The 19,075-nt window shown below is 43.2% G+C and overlaps 3 protein-coding genes across 4 annotated transcripts; all 3 read right to left on the reverse strand.

Moving 5' to 3' along the window:
- Positions 1-525: 525 nt before the first annotated feature.
- On the reverse strand, positions 526-8,332 carry LOC115560400 (ras-related protein ORAB-1). The gene is made up of 6 exons (XM_030379808.1): positions 7,925-8,332; positions 4,417-4,489; positions 3,534-3,629; positions 2,857-2,952; positions 2,423-2,554; positions 526-2,010 (listed from the first exon to the last, which is right to left on the reverse strand). Exons 1-6 carry the CDS (start codon positions 7,936-7,938, stop codon positions 1,810-1,812), a joined length of 612 nt encoding a protein of 203 aa, XP_030235668.1. The 5' UTR covers positions 7,939-8,332; the 3' UTR covers positions 526-1,809.
- Positions 8,333-8,362: 30 nt separating this feature from the next.
- zgc:153169 (N(4)-(beta-N-acetylglucosaminyl)-L-asparaginase) lies at positions 8,363-14,505 on the reverse strand. 2 transcript variants are annotated; one of them, XM_030379807.1, is made up of 11 exons: positions 14,448-14,505; positions 13,612-13,725; positions 13,194-13,332; positions 12,799-12,955; positions 12,316-12,361; positions 12,010-12,048; positions 11,622-11,710; positions 11,426-11,441; positions 11,254-11,321; positions 9,124-9,228; positions 8,363-8,866 (listed from the first exon to the last, which is right to left on the reverse strand). In XM_030379807.1, the coding sequence occupies exons 2-11, from the start codon at positions 13,718-13,720 to the stop codon at positions 8,744-8,746; spliced, it is 891 nt and encodes a 296-aa protein (XP_030235667.1). In that variant the 5' UTR covers positions 13,721-13,725; positions 14,448-14,505; the 3' UTR covers positions 8,363-8,743. The 2 variants fall into 2 exon arrangements, with proteins under 2 accessions (XP_030235667.1, XP_030235666.1); XM_030379806.1 differs by having other exon boundaries at positions 9,124-9,231.
- An 889-nt stretch (positions 14,506-15,394) lies between these two features.
- On the reverse strand, positions 15,395-17,952 carry LOC115560397 (uncharacterized). The gene is made up of 4 exons (XM_030379803.1): positions 17,207-17,952; positions 16,188-16,755; positions 15,820-16,054; positions 15,395-15,736 (listed from the first exon to the last, which is right to left on the reverse strand). Exons 1-4 carry the CDS (start codon positions 17,861-17,863, stop codon positions 15,703-15,705), a joined length of 1,494 nt encoding a protein of 497 aa, XP_030235663.1. The 5' UTR covers positions 17,864-17,952; the 3' UTR covers positions 15,395-15,702.
- Between the last annotated feature and the right edge of the window lie 1,123 nt (positions 17,953-19,075).

Below are 19,075 nucleotides of genomic sequence, written 5' to 3' on the forward strand. Positions count from 1 at the left end.
TTGATATTTGTGTGTCTTACATTCAATTAATTGACAAAGACTTGCATTTCCGTAAATAATGTTTTCTTTCCATTTGAATCAAACGGATTACTTTGGTGTTTTGAAGTATGCCTTTCAGTGCTAAAAAATACCCCATAGATCAGTTAAAAAGCCTGGTTACATGGCAATAACTGCTATCTTACACCACCACTTGCCATCCTTCATGTGTAAGCATGTTGAACCAATATCCTTGTGAGTCAAACCACTTGATAAGTGCTGACTCATAGGGAACAAAACTGATTCCAAGGATTTCCTGTCCATCCTAAGTCGTATCCAGTGGAAAACAGGCCGAATATATCTGCTTTAGACTCCCACTCAAAATTCAGCCAAACTAAAACATGGGTTTGAACACAAACTAAAGGAGGTTATTTTTACCGGTTCCTGCAGAATATCGGTGTGTGCGACCGGCAGACCAAACTTATTGTGAGCACAGATCGTATGGCAGAACATGCTGAAACAATGATCCCAGATAGTTCCTTCTGAAACTGGATTCAGTTGCCTTTATTATATAAACAAGAGAACATAATGTATTTTATTTTATATATAGTTGCATTTCTGCAGATTAAACAGTTCGTGGCCAGTGAATAGCCATGATTCCAAGTTACCGACACATAGGATTTACCATATGAATGTAGAATAAACAATTCAAAACAAACTTCTTTTTTTTTTATCTTCAGCATTTAAGAACTGCACGCAGATCCTGTTCCGGTTCATACAGTCTTGATGTAGTATTTATTTTTTTCAGTGTTACATGTCGAGCAACAAACTGACAATATGAGTCTTCAGCCACAAAACCAATCCAGACCGAGAAGTCAATGCTATACCCAGATGAGGGATTGACAACGACAGAACTGGCAGATTGGATTTTACACATATATACATACATACACGTGTATATATATTTTTGCACAAGACTAAATGTTGGGACAGTGACACACTGTTGTGCAGAAGTTGGCATAGAAACAAAACAGAAAACAAAAACTAAAAACAGGGAGGGGGAGAAAACCCATGCTGAAAACAAACAGCATTTAAAAAAAACATTTGATTCAAGAAACTAAACGCATACAAACAGAACACATAGCAAGTTGAATACCAACCCCACTTAAGGAATGCAGTGAAAGACACATCCACACACGCACACACACACACACACACACACACACACACACAACTCAACACGCACACACTGTTCTCATAAACCTTCAACAAAGGGCTGTTTAACCAGGACTCCAAACAACGTCTATTGTCTCAGCGAGGCCTATGGGTTGGGAGAGATCTTGTGGGAATAGGATGGAAGCGAAAAGTGATGGGGGGGGGGGGTAAATTAATTGTCTGGTCGATTATTTTGTCATATGTTTTTTTTTCCAATACAACATGAAGTGGTGTTATTTATTTTGATAGTGTGGCTACGTTATGTACAGTACAAATAAAGCCAACTGCCATATTTATCTCTTACACGATTGCATACTTAACACGGGATCCAGAAACATAATCTCTCTCCTTCTTGGTAGTTGGCTTTTTTAGGTGGACACACTGGATGTTTCAAGGAGGGATGGTGGCCATGTTAGGAAGGAGCATGGGGCGGCCATTGGTAGGGTGTTTAGGAAAGGAGGAGGGTGGCGGCCATGTTGGGGAGGTGCAGGGATGAGCCATCTTGGTAGGGTGTCTAGGGGTGGGGAGGAGAAAGCGCCAGGTTGGGAGTGGAGGGGTGGCCGTATGGGTACGGTGAGTATAGGGAACCGGGGAGGGGACGGAGTGGAGGGCCGGTTCTCAGCAGCAGCCCCCTGACGAGGGCTTGACGCTGGTCCCGGGGGTAAGCTGGACGCTGGGCTTGTCCCCGCCGCCCGCCGCCGCCCCGGGACCCATCCTCTTCTTGATCTCGGCGGCCATGGTCATGAAGGCCTGCTCCACGTTGGTGGCGTTCTTAGCACTGGTCTCCAGGAAGGGGATGCCCAGCGAGTCTGCAAACTCCTGGAGAGAGACGGACACAGAAAGACATTTAGAAGGGACAGAAACACAGAAAGAAACGGACAGAGAGACACAGAAAGACAGGTAACAGAGAGAGAAACACAGACAGAAATCGAGAAGGAGACAGAGAAGGAGTAGAGGACGGGGCGCAATGGTTAGGATTTTTAATAAAGCTGCCCAAAATAAAGACATGTCTATATGAGTGACCAGAAGAGGTCTGAGCCACAAAATATTGAATTTTGTGAATATACATATTACACTGATGACAACAATGAGTGGAGGCTTGTCAAGCAGTAGGAATGATTCATGACACTTTAAAGTTAAGACAACAGCAGGCACAGTGTCATCCAAACAAAATGATAAGCTCAAGGGGATATTTTATTCATATCCCTAAACGCCTCTCTCTCGGGCTCACCTTGGCCGTTGTGTAATCCACCACCTTCTTCGTCGTCAGGTCACACTTGTTTCCCACGAGGAGCTTGTTGACGTTTTCACTGGCGTAGCGGTCGATTTCCTGCAGCCACTGTTTGACATTGTTGAAGGACTCCTGAGGGGGAACAAGGCAGCGCAGGCACCAGTCTCAGTCAGACACAGTCATGCAGGAGCACAGCCTTAGTAACAACACAGGACGCCCTGCAGAAAAACACATCTGCTAATTGACTACTACTGGGTATGGTATATTTGCATCGTACTAATATTGAGTTGTAAAGCAGTGGCTGTTATTCAAAGAGACATGGAGTGAATGTCATAATAAAAAAAAATAACATTACATTATTGTCTGTCCAATTATCAATTATTCAATCCATGCATCAATTGGGTTGAAAGATGAATAAAAAGTGTGAGACTGACCTGGTCCGTGACGTCGTACACTACTATGATACCGTGGGCCCCTCTGTAATAACTGGACGTGATGGTCCTGAACCTCTCCTGGCCTGCCGTGTCCCACTAGAGAGATGGAGACACACAGAGAGATTTGCTGGGTCAAACCACCACCACCCTGCTTTCATGAACATCAACAAACACACTTTGTATTGGGTGGCTGACACCATTTGTCACATATTCCGATTACCTTATTGTCTATCAGGATGGACACAAAATCCTCTTGAGACATGGCTCAGTAATGGGGAAAATTCACAAATACAATACAACACCCTCCAACAGCATACGACTAAGTTAAGTTTGTGTAATGACTGCATAGCTGGCACTTTTAGCCACACATAATGTGAAAAAAGGAGTAAGTTAGTGTAGGTTTACTTTGGTTAAAGTTAAAGTAACCAAAGGCTACTTCTTCATTCAACAACACAACAGAATCCATCTCCAGTGCCTGATGCCGCTGGAGACTAACCAGGTCTAACCAGATAGCTACAAAACAAATCAAACATACATTATTATTGCAGTGCATTCCACTTCAGAAAATGCCTTTGACCCAATTCCTAAAGACATCCAGATAAGCGCCGGCAGAGACAGGAGGACCTGGTACAGGGTCAGAGAACAGGGAGAGTCCGGTCCCAGTGCCTGGTACTCACAATCTGGAGCTTGATAGTCTTCCCGTCCAACTCGATGGTTCGTATTTTGAAGTCCACGCCGATGGTGCTGATATAACTCTCTGTGTATGTGTCATCCTTTGTTTGAAAAAAAGGAAAGGAAAAGGTAGAGAGCGGAAGAGGGTCAGCATAGTTTGCTCAAACATCCTAAAAGGCTGACTTCCTGTACGCAAGGGCAAGGCACTAAAACAGGAACCTCAGTCAATATTAGACCTAGGCAGCTGCTGCTGCACGTTATGGATAATGATGACTAGGCCTAGTTGAGTTAGTTGGAACTCCAACCTATTAAGTGGAATCAGATATTTGGTTGTACTGAAGGCCGAGTATAGTAATGAGGCTCGGCAGGGATATTTTGAAATTCAAATGAGGAGCTCAAATAATAGTGAGCTGTTGCTGAATAGAATAGTATAGGCCTACTTCTGTGAAGGGTAAGAATGTTGCTGTCCGTGGCCTCAGTGTTACTATATTCATCCTTACTACGTTATTATACACAACTTGATCCACATCTTCTGTTAAGCACTTTATCCAAAACAAAATATTTTACAATCAGGTCATTGACGAGCAGGTAGGCGGCGTCTCAGGGATAGCTACAGGAAGACTGCGGTGGTTCAGATTTGAACTCAGGACCTTTAGACTGAGAGTCAATCCCCCTAACCACTACGAGGTAATCCTGCCCACATGTATAAAGAAAGTGAAAGAAAACCTGCCAAAGATTTCATTAACACAGATCTTGTCCGGACCAACAAATCACTAATATCCTGCATCTACGAGAGTCAATACTTGATTCACCACATGCACCAGACAGCATAAGCCTGGTGGATGGAGAGAGCCACCAAAACGATGGTCTCTTTGAGACACAACGTACCGCAAATCGCAGGAGGAGGCAAGACTTTCCCACCCCGGAGTCACCGATGAGCAGAAGCTTGAATAAATAGTCACTGTGGAGACAAGGACAAGCAAGTTAAAGTACCACAAGACAGGATGTATATTGGTTTGGATCCAATGTAATGCAACAATACATTGGATCCAAACCAGATTTGAACAGATACATGGAATGAGGGGTATAGGTGGTAGTCTACTCTATACAGAGTTCAGATAATAACCAATGAAAAACTCTAATCTAGTTTCTAGTGAAACACTGCTGATGGCAATGGCTCGTACTGATTGGTTGAAATTGTGTCAGGTGAGGTTCACATACATATATTGTTACCTGTGTGCCTGTTGGCTGCATTGTTTGGTGACTATAATGATGTCGTCAGGTCAAGTGATGTAGCTAGCTATGCATGTTTATGTGTGTTGAAGGACAAGGCCACATTTGTTGTGATCGTCCACTGACTGCTGAAATCCTCAATGAAATCCAGCCATGTCCGTCTAGACCACGGCTAGCCTTTGATTAGCATCTATGGAAGTCTATGGCAGCGAGGGCAAGCATATACCCATCATTCACAAGACAAATAATTGTTATCCCATTCTAAAATAGGTGTTTTGCATTATCATTTGGGATATCTGCGGTGAAAGACAAACCGAATATGTATTGTTCTCGAAGAAAAGTAAAAGAAGTAACAAGTAAACTAAACAACTGACAAATCGACTGATTAAAAATGACCAGTTCGTACCAGGATTGCAACATAACAACAATGTGCAGTTGTATGAATAGGGGACATACATAAAGGTGGTAGGCCTACAGCCGGCAGAGGACTTCCGTGGTGGGAGTCACCTCTGCTAAATGAACTAGAGGTTGAGGGGAAGTCATTCACTGTTACCGATTAACCAAATCACTCCAAACCAGGACCCCATAGTTATTGTCAAGGACTGTCAAAATGTAGATTTGAGTAAGAGTCAAATGCAGATTATCAGTGTTTACCACGAGGAGTCATCGTCTCAACATATCTCCCAAGTGCCCGGTAATTTTAGTGTTCTGTACTATAGTCCATCTGTGAAACTGCTGACAGGTCATCTGTGTGGTATCTGGTAGCTGACATGTCAGGGTATTTCCCGGCAAATTAAACATCCCAAGCTCAAAGAGTACTGCAGTTTCTTTAATAAGAAAGCATAGTGTGTTTGGTAACGAGGGCCCATCATGTGACTGAGCATAAAGTAGGGTCTAAACCATACATGCTAAGCCGCTAACATTGCTTCCTCTTCCAACAGAAAGCCTAGTATGGCCGTGTCAGGCCGATGGTTTGGGTACGGTTGGTTGGTTGGTAAACTAGCATAGGAAAGCCGGCTGTAATTGATTCACCAAGGGTTGGATTCCCACTTGCAGTGACTTGTCTTTGATGTGAAGAATCCTAAAAGAGACCCAGCTGGATAATCCTTGGTGGTTGCATGTCAACTCTAGCTAGTAGCTGACTGATAACTGTACCAGCAGCTATGTAGTGTGATACAAGGTTGATGTTGGCAATTTGAACTCACACCCATCATCACAAAATATGTGATGACAGTGTTAGAGGCCCCACTCTCCCTTCATCCGCTCATAAACATATTGTGTAATTTAGAATTCGGCATGTCAACCTATACAGTGTCAATACACATAGGCGTATTGACACTGTATAGGTTGACCTACTGTTAATGTCCAATCATTGAAAACAGCAATGCTCATGATCTTTTGAAATCCTGAACAAATGAGTCATTTTTAATAAAATAACAAATACCTTCTTCCAACAAGGTACATCGACTAAGCGTGAGGCTGAAACACAAGTTAGACCTGAATGGGGATAGGCTGTGCTCATAACCATCAACTGTCATGAATTCAGACAACGCATAGGGGTTGCTTAGAATTAGCAATAGAGCATAGTGCCAATATGCCCTGCTGGACAAGGCCTTGACCTATGCCCTAGTTGGAAGGGAAAGACTCGACAATACATCTCTTGGGTCCTAGATACACCTTCACTGACATTAATATTCAAGACTGGCAACAGTGGCAAGATGTAGCTTTCACACCATATCAACAACAAAAAAAGACTTCATGCCAGGAGTTATGTCATCTATTTAAAGGCAAGCAACCTCGTTTTGGGTGCATCAATGAAACAGCCCAATAATGCAAGCCTAGATTGGGATAAAACACTTGCCAATTTTTTTGGAGACCCAGCATATAGGGCAAACAAAGCGGGATATTGGCCAGCTGGTCACATGTGCCCAAGGGTTCGCAGGTCTTTCCAGACCACTCCAAGCCCGCCTCTACTGTTTCGTTTTCAGTCAGATTCCAGTCATGCTCTTGTCATTAATACCGTGGCCGTGGACAATAGGTGTCCCTGTGCAGGCTACTCAATACTTAAGAGAGGTCACGCCAAGTCATGTTTATAGACTCTCAATGCAGTTTTAAATTTAATACAACTATTCACATCCAACTTGGCGTTCATCCAATAAGGCAAACAAAGCATTTTGATAATCTTAACATTTTATGAAAATACCATCGAACTGGGGTGTATTTAACTTGACAGGGGAGGCCTGTAAATGTTCAATTAAGATTGTATTACGAAGGTTAATATGTTGGAAGCTGTGTAAAAGATCTGTGACGAGTACCAGCCAATTGCACAACTTGCTGTGATGAATTAGTGGGTTTGTCATATGGCATGTGACAAACACATGACGGAAACGAGTCACCCAAGTCATCTAGTGAAATGAATAGGCTTTTTAGTCACATTTACTTACACACCAGGTAATGTGGCGTAATTGACTCGTCATATGGAAGTAAACAGATCGATGTCGTTTTTCCGTGTGAATCGTTAATCACGAAATGTGGGTTAAATAAATGCAAGTGAATGACCCGAGACCATACATCAAGCCCATTTCTTAATAACAGACAGATAATCGTTTTGATTAGTAAATGCAACGTTCGTTTAGTATTTACAAGATTATTTAGAAATGAGCTGGGCCAAATGATAGGTATATATAAAATAGAATTGTTTTAAAGACAATACATAAGTAAAAGACACCCCTGGTACACGTATGTCGTACAGATACCAGTAGAAAACATAGGAGACACCAAATATCCTAGACAGCGATCAATGCATCGTTAACACCTTATAACCAACCACTGTATTGGAAACTTGATCTGATTAAGTCTTAACATAAAATACACACAGGCACCTAAAAACAGTCACCGACTTGGAGCAAACAGCTGGCTGAGCTGCTCAAACCGGAACGCCGATATAAGAGAAGTGTTCCAACAAGAGTGAATCTCACCACTGGACACTATGGAATTAAACCTCTCCACCACCGATGCATTCAATATCTCCAACCCGATACGGGGTAGGTACACAGGTGGACCGGGGGATCACGTCAGCTGACGCTGGCTGCTAACCAGGCTAGTCGGTTCACCTACAACAAGCCCGGGCAACGTGAGACTAAACACATTGAGGAATACTTACTATTCCGGATTCATGGTTCACCCTTCGTTCTGTAAAATCCCCCTGTTTGGCAAGTGTCAGGACAAGGATAACACTCCGGTAGTCTTCTTGCGGTATACACGGGAGAGCGGGAGCTAGCTTGCACTTCCTCGGAATCCTTGGATCTCAATACAGAACCAAAATGGCCGAGACGCCAACCAGGAAGTAGCTAGCAATAGCTAGACGTCTAGCGAAGGAGACGGACGTCGTATTTCTCGGGAGTTGAACCAAGTCAGTACATAGGAGGACGAGATACGACGTAGGTACCAGATATATTGGTTATTCCACTGGTAACTGAATAACTACGGCTTAGCAACTATAACGGCTAGTATAGCGGTTAGAAGTAGTCTCCCTTCCCACTGGCTCCCACACTGACGATGCCGCAACACAGTCAACAGTCAAGCCTCGAGCATTACGTCATTTAGTGAAACGTGGCAAAGAGGTGTTTATTGTACACTTTGTGCGATATGCTTTCATTCACTCATCTTTTTCATTTTTTTTGTATTATAAATAGTTTGTGGTCATTCAAATATAGAATTAAAAAAAATGTATGCACACAATATGAAACCTTATCGTAGCCTAAATAATAACAATTCAAGTAACGTTTGTGTTCGTGTGTCCTGTCATGTTAATGATGGTGTCATCACTGAATGGTAATGATTGTGTCATCACTGAAGACAGACCAAGCAACTATAGGCAAGGTGCATGCTGATGTCACTTGTCACCTGCAACTATTGACTCAGCAGGTAAAACAATGCCAGTTCAATTGGCCGGAGTTTGTCACCACAGATGATTTATTTTCTATTCCCCTGGTTTGTCTCCGTGGCTGTCTAGTGGAACACTGATGCATGTCTGGACTTTGACCATATCCCGCTTCCAGAAGGTGTAGGGGAACTCCACAGAAGAGGCCGCTCCAACCTCACCCTAAGAAATTTATCAAGAATTAAGACTTTGACTATCGGTTTCTATATTCCTCCAACACCCAATAATTAAAAAAAGTAATCTGCCATCTGAAAACATTACAAAAAATGCATCTTTTATGATAGATTTTTATTTTTATTATTTGTTTTTAATATTATTTTGTTGGATAGTGAGAATCAGAAAAGGCCCTTTAGAAAAAAAAACTGTATTCTTATTATATGTCTATCATAAATACAAAAAACCACAACAGTACGCCGTACCTTCATGTTCATGGCTATGAGTCCAATCTCGAACCTCTTTGCGGGCTCCACCCGGCACAGGATGTCAGTGAGGACGGCTCGGCAGGCGTCGCCAGGGCAAGAGCCCTTCTGGGACACAGGGAGGTGAGAGGCAGGGGACTTGTTTCTCCAACATACTTTGTAATCCATAGACACAAGGGCTAAATAATATGTTAAAGTGTCTCCAGAGAAACAACGTGTCCCCATCACCCACGCACACATCCTTGTACAACCCCATTATTATGGGGATGTTTTGGGCCTTAAATGAAATGAGAAATCAAAGCTTAAAGGGGACCTATTATGCTTTTTCGACTTTTATGACCTATAAACGTTGTTATAATGATTGATAGTGATGTTTAACCATACTAAAGTGTAAAATAATGACGTACATGCATTTCGACGTATTCCCTGCCGACAGTCTGGGGTGGCTGTGCAGAGCGATAAACACTCGGGACAACGTTTGCGATTCATTTGTTCACATTTCCGGGAAATCATCTACGTAGAGGGGACTCTCTAATTCGATGCCACTTCGCCCGGGGCGGGACTTTACGTCCTACGTCACTCGCTATGGGTATGTGATGTGACCACTAACCCATCAGGTCTTAGTACATGCGATTCAAGAGTTAACCACTTGACAATCTTTAAACTTCGGTTGCCTAGAAATTGTAAAGACAGTGATGTGTGTACATTGTGCGAGTATCCGTCACTCGCGATGTGTGTGCAGTCCAAAATGAAAGAAAAATCTTGCATCACTAGGGAATCGACTGCTAACTAACAAACGGGATTATGCGTTCACTGAACAAAGATTATGGAAATAAAAGACCACTTTTCCATCAGAAAAATCATCAGAACCGTTGTCACCAACCCATAGACACTAAAAGCCAAAACCTTTCTCACGTCCACACACATCGCGAGTGACGGATACTCGCACAATGTACACACATCACATTCTTTACAATTTCTAGGCAACCAAAGTTTAAAGATTGTCAAGTGGTTAACTCTTGAATCGCATGTACTAAGACCTGATGGGTTAGTGGTCAGAGAACAACTCATTAACGCGGGGATAAGGGGTTTGATTCCTTAATAAAGCTAGCTTTTTTCTTTCATATTGGACTGGATGTTTGTATGCCATTTTACGTAACTTGTAGTTTATGATGAAGAAACTGGGGTTAAGGTTAGGGTAAGGGTAAGACACAAAGTGTTTTTGCAACACAATATTTCTTACAATAACAAAGTCCAAAGTTTTGATGACTCCAGTAGGAAACATAAGATACCTAGAGAATGCGTGAGTGCTCACAAAACATCAACAAGTCAGCAGTGTGGTACAGGGTGATCATTTCTGATATACAGTACAAAAGCTGAAACTATTAGTCAGGAGTGGGAAAGATGCAGACGCAGACGTGGGAAGCAATAAGTCACACCAACACACAGTTGCCTGTTGCAAAATGGTTCAGAGTTTAATAGAAATAGTTAGGGTTAGCTGGTATGGCGTTATCTGGTATGGCTATAGTCTAATGTTAGCTTAGTTCGTGTTGTTTCGTCATGTTAATCACTAGTAATAGTAAGTCATTTGTAGAAATATAGCCTATCATCACAGACTGTAGGAATGTCACCCACCCTCCATCGCGTACGACACTGACGCTCGTAATCCTGTAGTGCAAAGGAGTTTGTGCACAGATCCCTGAGACAAACGGCTACGCGCACACATGCACACCCATAGCGAATGACGTAGGACGTATAGTCCCGCCCAGGGCGAAGTGGCGTCGATTTAGAAAGTCCCCTACGTAGAGGCACTCCTGCCGCGCCCCCATATGCCTAGTCAAATCTGCCCGTGCGCGCGCTTCAAGGAAGGTAACCAATCACAGCAGAGTTGGGTTGGCAGGAGGGGGGCGAGGGGGCGGAGATGGACGAAACCGAGCGTTAACAGAGAATGCTGAAAGCGCCCAGATGAGAGGAAGAGTTTCTCGAAAATCGACATCGTTTTTTGTGTATGGTTAAACATGACTATCAATCATTATAACAACGTTTATAGGTCATAAAAGTCGAAAAAGCATAATAGGTCCCCTTTAAAGCAGGTCTCGGATTACTTTTACGTTGTAGTGTCCTCCTCACCTGTTTCATCTGCTGGACGACGTGAAAGCTGGGGCAGAAACACATGATCTTATCGCCGTCTCCTGTGGCTGAGCACGGATAAAAGTAAAGTAAAAAAATAAAAGTGAGTGGTCTATTATTTCATCTAACACATTTCCAAGGGCAAACGATAAGGAAGATGAACATCACATACCAGCAGCAGCGCCTACCTGTATGAAACATTTAGAAATTATGTATCATACAAAATGAATGCCTGGAAACAAACGTAAAAAAACAAAAGTAAAGAATACAAACGTGACAGTTTCCTTATGAAACACATTGCACCTTAAGTATGTATTTCCTATCCCTACAACCTAAACCCTACTGCAGTATAGAAGGTGTTAACTTGCCGTGTGGTCAGCATAAAGCCCACAACCGGGTAGGGGGGAATCTCCAACCCTCCCGGGGGACTTAAAGGGAGCTCCGGAAGTAGAGACTCCTGTGAAAACAAACCAGACAAACTCCTTAATTCCTCCCCCAAACTGCACACTCTTTGCTTTCAGTTTTGACTAGGATACAATATACAATGTGTACTATTAAGTCATGTGTGTACAGTACACATGTTAAAAATGTATGCTTATGAGGTAGTGGAATAATGGTGGTAGAAAGACTGCAAATCCTTTCAGTGATGTTGTATTATGCTTGGACAGAGAACAATTGAACTGATAGCATAGAACAGAACAGTACCAGAACTACCGGTACAGGAGGGAGACAATCAAACGAAAACCATCGTCTCACCCACTGTTATGTTCCCCATGAGGTCCAGAGCAATGAGACCTTGGTTGGGAAACAAAGAAAACCTTAACTTCTTATCTTCTACTGTCATCCCTTTGTCAATTTGAACTAACCCTAACCCAAAAAAGGAATTTAAGAGTTACCCTTCTTCATTGGAACATTAAAAAATGAAAAGATAATTTGTGGCTAGAATCAAAAACCAAGACAGATAGCTTAGTCGTTAGTGGGTTTGACTTCCACTTTTAACGTTATGCCTTTAAGATCAAATCTTAGGATAGGATAAGACATTAGAGATCCCAGACATCTTACCAAGAGTATCATGGCCACTGGGTTGGTTTTTCTTCTCAACAAACTCCTACAGAGGATGAGAGGGACAAGAAAATATAACCCTTGAGGGTTATTTTTAGATATCATTCTGGGTTGCCTTTCAAGTAATCCTTAATGTTTGACATTGCATTTTCAAACTCAAAGCATTTTTATGAAGTCCAACTAAGGTATAAATAATACCATGCATAGTTCATACTTTTTTTGTATGTAAGTTGTGATCCTCAAACATAATCATGGATCTTGCTCACAATGGTAGACTTTAAAGAAGTACCTGGATCTGCCTTTGCAGTATTAAATCAGTTTGCAGTATTAGATCAGTCAACGGTTGAACAGTGTGCGGTTATACCTCTCCTCGACCAACAGAGGGCACTGCTAACATGGTAATAACGATATAACTGATGGGAGCTCAAAACACAAGATAGTCCAGTTCCTCCTATATGATCCAAACCCATTGTACCGTGGTACCTGGTAGGCCTGGGTAGAATGTGGAGTCAGCATGGCTTCGTTGGGCTCAACAGTGAAGCCTTGCTCCCTAGCAAAGCCCACTGCTCCCTCTCCCACCAGCAGGCTGTGGGGGCTCCTCTCCATCACGCTACGCGCTACACGCACAGGACTCCCCACCCTACATGGGCACGGGTGAGAACTCTCTGTCAAACCAGTTTTATAATCAGATTATGTACAATGAAACTCTTATGACAAGGCTTGGGATGTAATCAATTGGGGCTCTAGTACACACACACACACACACACACACACACACACACACACACACACACACACACACACACACACACACACACACACACACACACACACACACACACACACACACACACGACCTCTCTCACGACCTCTCTCACCCCCGTAGTGCCGCCACTGCTCCAAACCGCCCGGCCCCTCCCTCCATGATGGCAGCATCACACTCCAGCACGCCGGCACTGTTGGGGAACCCCCCCCTGCCCACGATGTGGCGCCCCGTGCCTGGGTCGTCCTCAGCCGCTGCAGGGGCACAGGATCAGGGGTCAAGGATATCTTTAAGGGAATTGTATTCAACAGACAATGACATGGCATTCCAAGATGGGAAATGTGGGTGTCACAGACTTTTATACTATTTTAGTTATTTCTTTCTTGGTGTCGTGCAAAACCATAAAGAATTTAACTGAAATTTGTTTTTTTAGCTTTTGAGCTATTGAATAATCTGAGATGATGTACGGCATATATGAATGTGATGCTACACAATATTGCTTTGTGATGCTACACCAGTAGGAGTGAACCAACCTGCTAAAGCCTCCTCGACAGCATCAGTGGCTTGACGTCCAGAGCTGATCAGACTCCTCAGCTGGTCAACTGCAGACTCAGAGAAGGCCCAGGTCCCTAACACTGCCATGTTGCCTGGGAAACGGATGCATTTAATAAACACACAGCCACAATTGACTGAGAAAAGCAAATACTGAGACACAGAAAAATCTGACTTTTACCTTGAGTACAACGCCTTTTGAAAGGGCTATATATATATATATATATATATATATATATATATATATATATATATATATATATATATATAGCCCTTTCAAAAGGCATGAGTGTGTATGTATGTTGTGAGTGTACTATATAGCCTATATATATATAGGCTATATACACACTCACATTTTTAACAACTCAAAGATATTTACTGTTGGGATGTAGCAGGATAAGGTTTACTCACCCCATGTATCTCACACCTCAAACCATATAACAAATCGTACTTGGGCGACTTTAGGCTACTTTTTCAAGGGATGGTGGATCTTCTTAATACTTGAAGATTATTCAGGCTATTTCAATCAGCTCACACCACCAAATCATCAATCATTATGAAATATTCACACAAGGTTAGATTCTCGCACTCATTTTCACAAAATATGATTCTACTTGAAGGAGAACGTTTAATAGAGAACTCTCGCATGTCGGCGTCGCTGTATCTGTGTCGCTCAGATACATCCAGTCAATTTGTAAAACGAAATGGTTTCATGGCATAGGCCTACTCATCAATAGAATAATAGACAATACCATAAAATGCACAGAATGCTTTAGTAATATAACATTGCGTGTAGGAGAGAATCCAACATAAATACCTATGTTTGCATGGTTTGTATTTCTCGTGCAATCGGAATGGCACTTCCTTGTTATGATCCTTCGTCATCATTATGTGGGCGTGGTGCGAGGTCGATTTCAAGTATATTTATTAAAATATACATATTATAATATTGTTTCAACCTTTTATTATATCATAACGATGAAATTCATCGAAAGTTTACTGATAGTAAACTCCACCAAACCGGAGTCATGGACTATCTAAGTGTGTTCAATCTTTAATTGCGCCCGAATAAAGGGTTATCTTTGTTTGGAATGAAAGCATAAGCCTTATTCTTCGTTTCTCCCGACACGGCTTGAATAGCCTACTCTATCTGAATCAAGCTATTTTAATATTAATGAGTGTAATCATTTCATGACACTCTGCTTTCTTGGTCTGTCAAAGCCACGAGTTACACATTTATGTAATTGTTGTATTATGAGTATCATGCTGATAATGGGAAACCCTTGGATCTTCTGATGGATGAAGTGTTTATTTTTACCTAAAGAAATAGTTAAATCAAACACCTGCACTGTTTTGAGGCAATGGTCAGCAGTTTCTGTTTCACTCAACGGCCCTGTCTTCATGGGAACACTCAGGCTGTATTTAATGTTTCTAATTGAAGCTTTCTAACAATAGCAAGATAAATCCTTAGCATTTTGAATAAGTGAAAAGAAGATCATATGATAATAAACAAAGTTATGGAGACAGGGGCTTGTCTGTGTGTCTGTCTGTCTGGAAGGAAGGAAGGAATCTTGAGTTGGGCTAAAAAGCATATTCCTTCCTGCTGTTGTGTGGATGTTCTTACACGCTCGCACACATTTGTGTGTCAAAGAGAGTGTGTCTGCCATTAAGTATACGATTTTTGCATCCATCCAAAAACAAACAAGAGTTTTTAAAATAATGTTTTTTCAAAGATTTTTTATTTTTTATTTTAGTACAGTCGAATACAGAGCAAAAAATACACAGTATGACAGTTGAAACATTACACTGTTGGTACTTCCAGCTTGAGCTGCTCTTGAACTTGGCCTGTTATGCCATGGAAGAGACGCCCTGAGAAGATGGTGATACCGTTGCCATGGGTGATTGGTCCATAGGGCCATGTTATCTTCAGGTTTTTTCTTGTTTTTTAAAGCTCAAAATTGCTATTGTATTCTTTTGTAGTATTTTGGTATTTCTTTGAATTTTTTTGTGTTGCATTGTATATGTATGTACAGGTGACCCGCACCAGGGTCGGCCGAGTGGAGGGGATCGGCCTATTGGAACAGGGAGACCAATCTGGAAATGCAACTGAAAAAAATAAAAAGAAATCACTTATTTGTTCACACCGAAATCTGTTATCTTCTCATAGTCAGAAAGAAACAGCAACTCACCCCAAAGCCACCTTATCCAATCTGGTCATCCTTTTCTTAGGCCCATCTTCTGGCCCCTCTCCTGCATCGCTGAGGCCCACTTCAGCAGCCCACTGCTCGTAGCGCTGCTCCTCCTTCAGCCTCAGAGCCTCCTTCTGCTCCCGGCGCTCAGCCCGGTAGATCCTCATCCGTATCTGCTCTTTCTCGCCCATGGAGAGCTTTGTACTCAACAAAGCAGCCTGATGTTTAAAAGCCTCTGTGGAACAACATGGACGCATAAGAAGATTTAAAAGAATGCAAGAGCATGTGCCACAAACCACAACATCCTGAGTGGCATCATGAAATGCGTTGGATTTCACAATTAGCCGAGGTTATTCCAAAGGACTCACTGCTGGAGATGAGGTGTTCCTCCGTGGCCTCCTTCAGATAGGTCCTGGTGATCCTCTTATGGTTGGGGTACTTCTCCACCACACTTAGCCAATTGAGGAATCTCCAACCGAGGCTCTTTTCTTTGGAGTCCTGCAACGGTTCCTCCCCTTCGTCGTCTGTCATGTCCGGGATTTCAGTGTTGTTCTGGGTGGCCACAGGTTCTGTACAGCCCATAACGACCTCGGAGGTGCCTTGTTGTTCAAGACCAACAAAAGGTTTCTCCTTGATCTGTACTACATCTGGCAGAGGGGTGGCTGCCGGTTGATCCTGGTTGAGGATCGGGATGCAGGAGATCAGGGCGTTTATGGGTTGTTGACGAACGGCAACGTGGTGGTTGCCGTCAGTTGGCATCTCCAGGACATCGTTGTCTTTGATCAGCAGATTCCCTAGTCTGCTGATAAAAGGGCTCCTTAGGTAGAGTATGATGACCATTTTCTTCATGCTCGTTTTGGATGTCCCGCCCGGTCTCGGAGTCAGCCTGGCCTTCAAAGTCCCTAAGGCCTTCTCTCCAGGCTCGGTGTTGGTGTCCTGTCAGAAATTAATGACACAACTGCATTTAGTGATGACCCAAATAGCTGTTGTGTGTTTGTTGATTTTACGTGTTATATTTTAATGACTGCTAATGCGAGCGTCGGTCTGTTACACACACACACACACACACACACACACACACACACACACACACACACACACACACACACACACACACACACACACACATAAAGAAGTTCCGCTGGCCAGAGAGGTCACATGATGTAGTCACGGTTACTGGTTTGATTTGTGTACATTGTTTTGAAACTGCAAAATTATGGTCGAAAATCAAGTCGAAATCAGTCATTTGGACGTTTTATCAGCAGAAAAAGTTTAAGAAAATGTCCATGAACATATTAATGTTAATATTTTTATGAGAATATAAAAGTGCATCTGCACACTTTATGTTTGTATGTGTGGTTCATACCATTGTCCTCACTCTTCTCACCTCACCCTCCTGTCGGGGTCCCTCCTGTCGGGGTCCCTCCTGGTGGGGTCCCTCCTGGTGGGGTCCCTCCTGTCGTTGTCCCTCCTGGTAGGGTCCATCCTGGTGGAGTCCCTCCTGTCGGGGTCCCTCCTGGTCGGGTCCCTCCTGGTGGAGTCCCTCCTGTCGGGGTCCCTCCTGGTGGAGAAGCTCCTGTGGGAGGCCCTCTGGTTGGAGGCCCTCTGGTTGGAGGCCCTCTGGTTGGAGACCATCCTGACGAAGACCCTCCTGGATGAGTTCCTCCTGATGGAGGCCCTCTGGTTGGAGGCCCTCTGGTTGGGGGCCCTCCTGTTGGAGGCCCTCTGGTTGGAGGCCCTCTGGTTGGGGGACCTCCTGTTGGAGGCCCTCCTGGATGAGATCCTCCTGATGGAGGCCATCTGGTTGGGGGACTTCCTGATGGAGGCCCTTCTGTCGGGGTCCCTCCTGGTGGGGTCCCTCCTGGTGGAGTCCCTCATGTTGGAAGCCCTCCTGTTGGAGGCCCTCTGGTTGGGGGCCCTCTGGTCGAGGGCCCTCATGTCGGGGGCCCTCTGGTTGGGGGCCCTCTGGTTGGGGGCCCTCCTGGTGGATGAGGTCCACAGGTTTTGGTTTCCTCACCCGGTTCCTCACACGTCTTCTTCCCATTGTTTGCTTGCTAAATTTTCTAACAAACGCTACCAGGGTAAAACGCTGCTGTGCTTGCTCAGTGATTACAAGGTAATGATTACGCTCGACTCTCTGATCAGCACTGAGCACTGGACTGAGGAGCGGTGACTTATATAGGGGAGCGGGCATTGTGATGTCATAGAGGGCCGTTGGAGGTTCCGCTGGATGTTGTGGTGTTGTCGCTGACAACCTGATTGTTTTGATTACAGTCTTTGGAATAAGCCTAAAATGAGCTCAAGTGAAATGACATAGAACTAATACTTTAATACAAAATAGTGCATAAACATACGCTTATATTTACAATTTCACGAAATGAAATTGGTTCACAGAAGTCCTTAAGCTGTTTCTAAGTCGATCTACATTTTATGCCTAAAACATGTGCACGAACACACACTAGCCTTTACATTTAAACACGGCTACTGTGTGGCCAGGAAGGATTAGGCTATCAGTGTGTCTTTTATCAACTTTTATGATATTGATATTTACACATAAGTTTGAACTGTTATTCTTGTAAGTCAACTGGAGAACACACACACACACACACACACACACACACACACACACACACACACACACACACACACACACACACACACACACACACACACACACACACACACACGCACACGCACACACATATATATACAGTGGCCGAGTAATGTGGTCATTGGCCCCTAGGCTAATTGTTTGAGGCTCCCTTACTGATCAAGCAGAAAATAATAATTTAGTGCAATGTATAAGAGCATTGAGACAGCCTTAACTAAAAAAACATTGCATTGCATTGCAGAAGATTTAGAAGCCGTTGCTATACTGGGACAGGAAACATGGGGATCTGTATGTAATTTGTTTCCATGTATTCCATTTTACAGTTATCCCCCATAGACTTCAGCAAACATAAATTCTGAATGTTACCATGGATCTCACACATATTGCAGGGGGGAAGTTAATAGGGTTTATTGGTTATCGAGTATGGGCCACGCTCACATGTACGTCCTTATTTAAGGTCAAACACGATGCAAAATATTTTTTCCCCTCGTATCATTTCAGTGACAAACAGAGTCTCTCATCACAGCTAAAGTCATTGGACTGTGGATTCATCTCCTACACACTCAAGGAACTTGACTTTGTCACCATATGTTGCATTTTTATCCCTCCTAATGTGATCATCAAGGTTTCCTTCCTTCCCTTTGC

Source organism: Gadus morhua, chromosome 15 (assembly GCF_902167405.1).
Source record: "Gadus morhua chromosome 15, gadMor3.0, whole genome shotgun sequence".
Lineage (NCBI taxonomy): Eukaryota > Metazoa > Chordata > Actinopteri > Gadiformes > Gadidae > Gadus > Gadus morhua.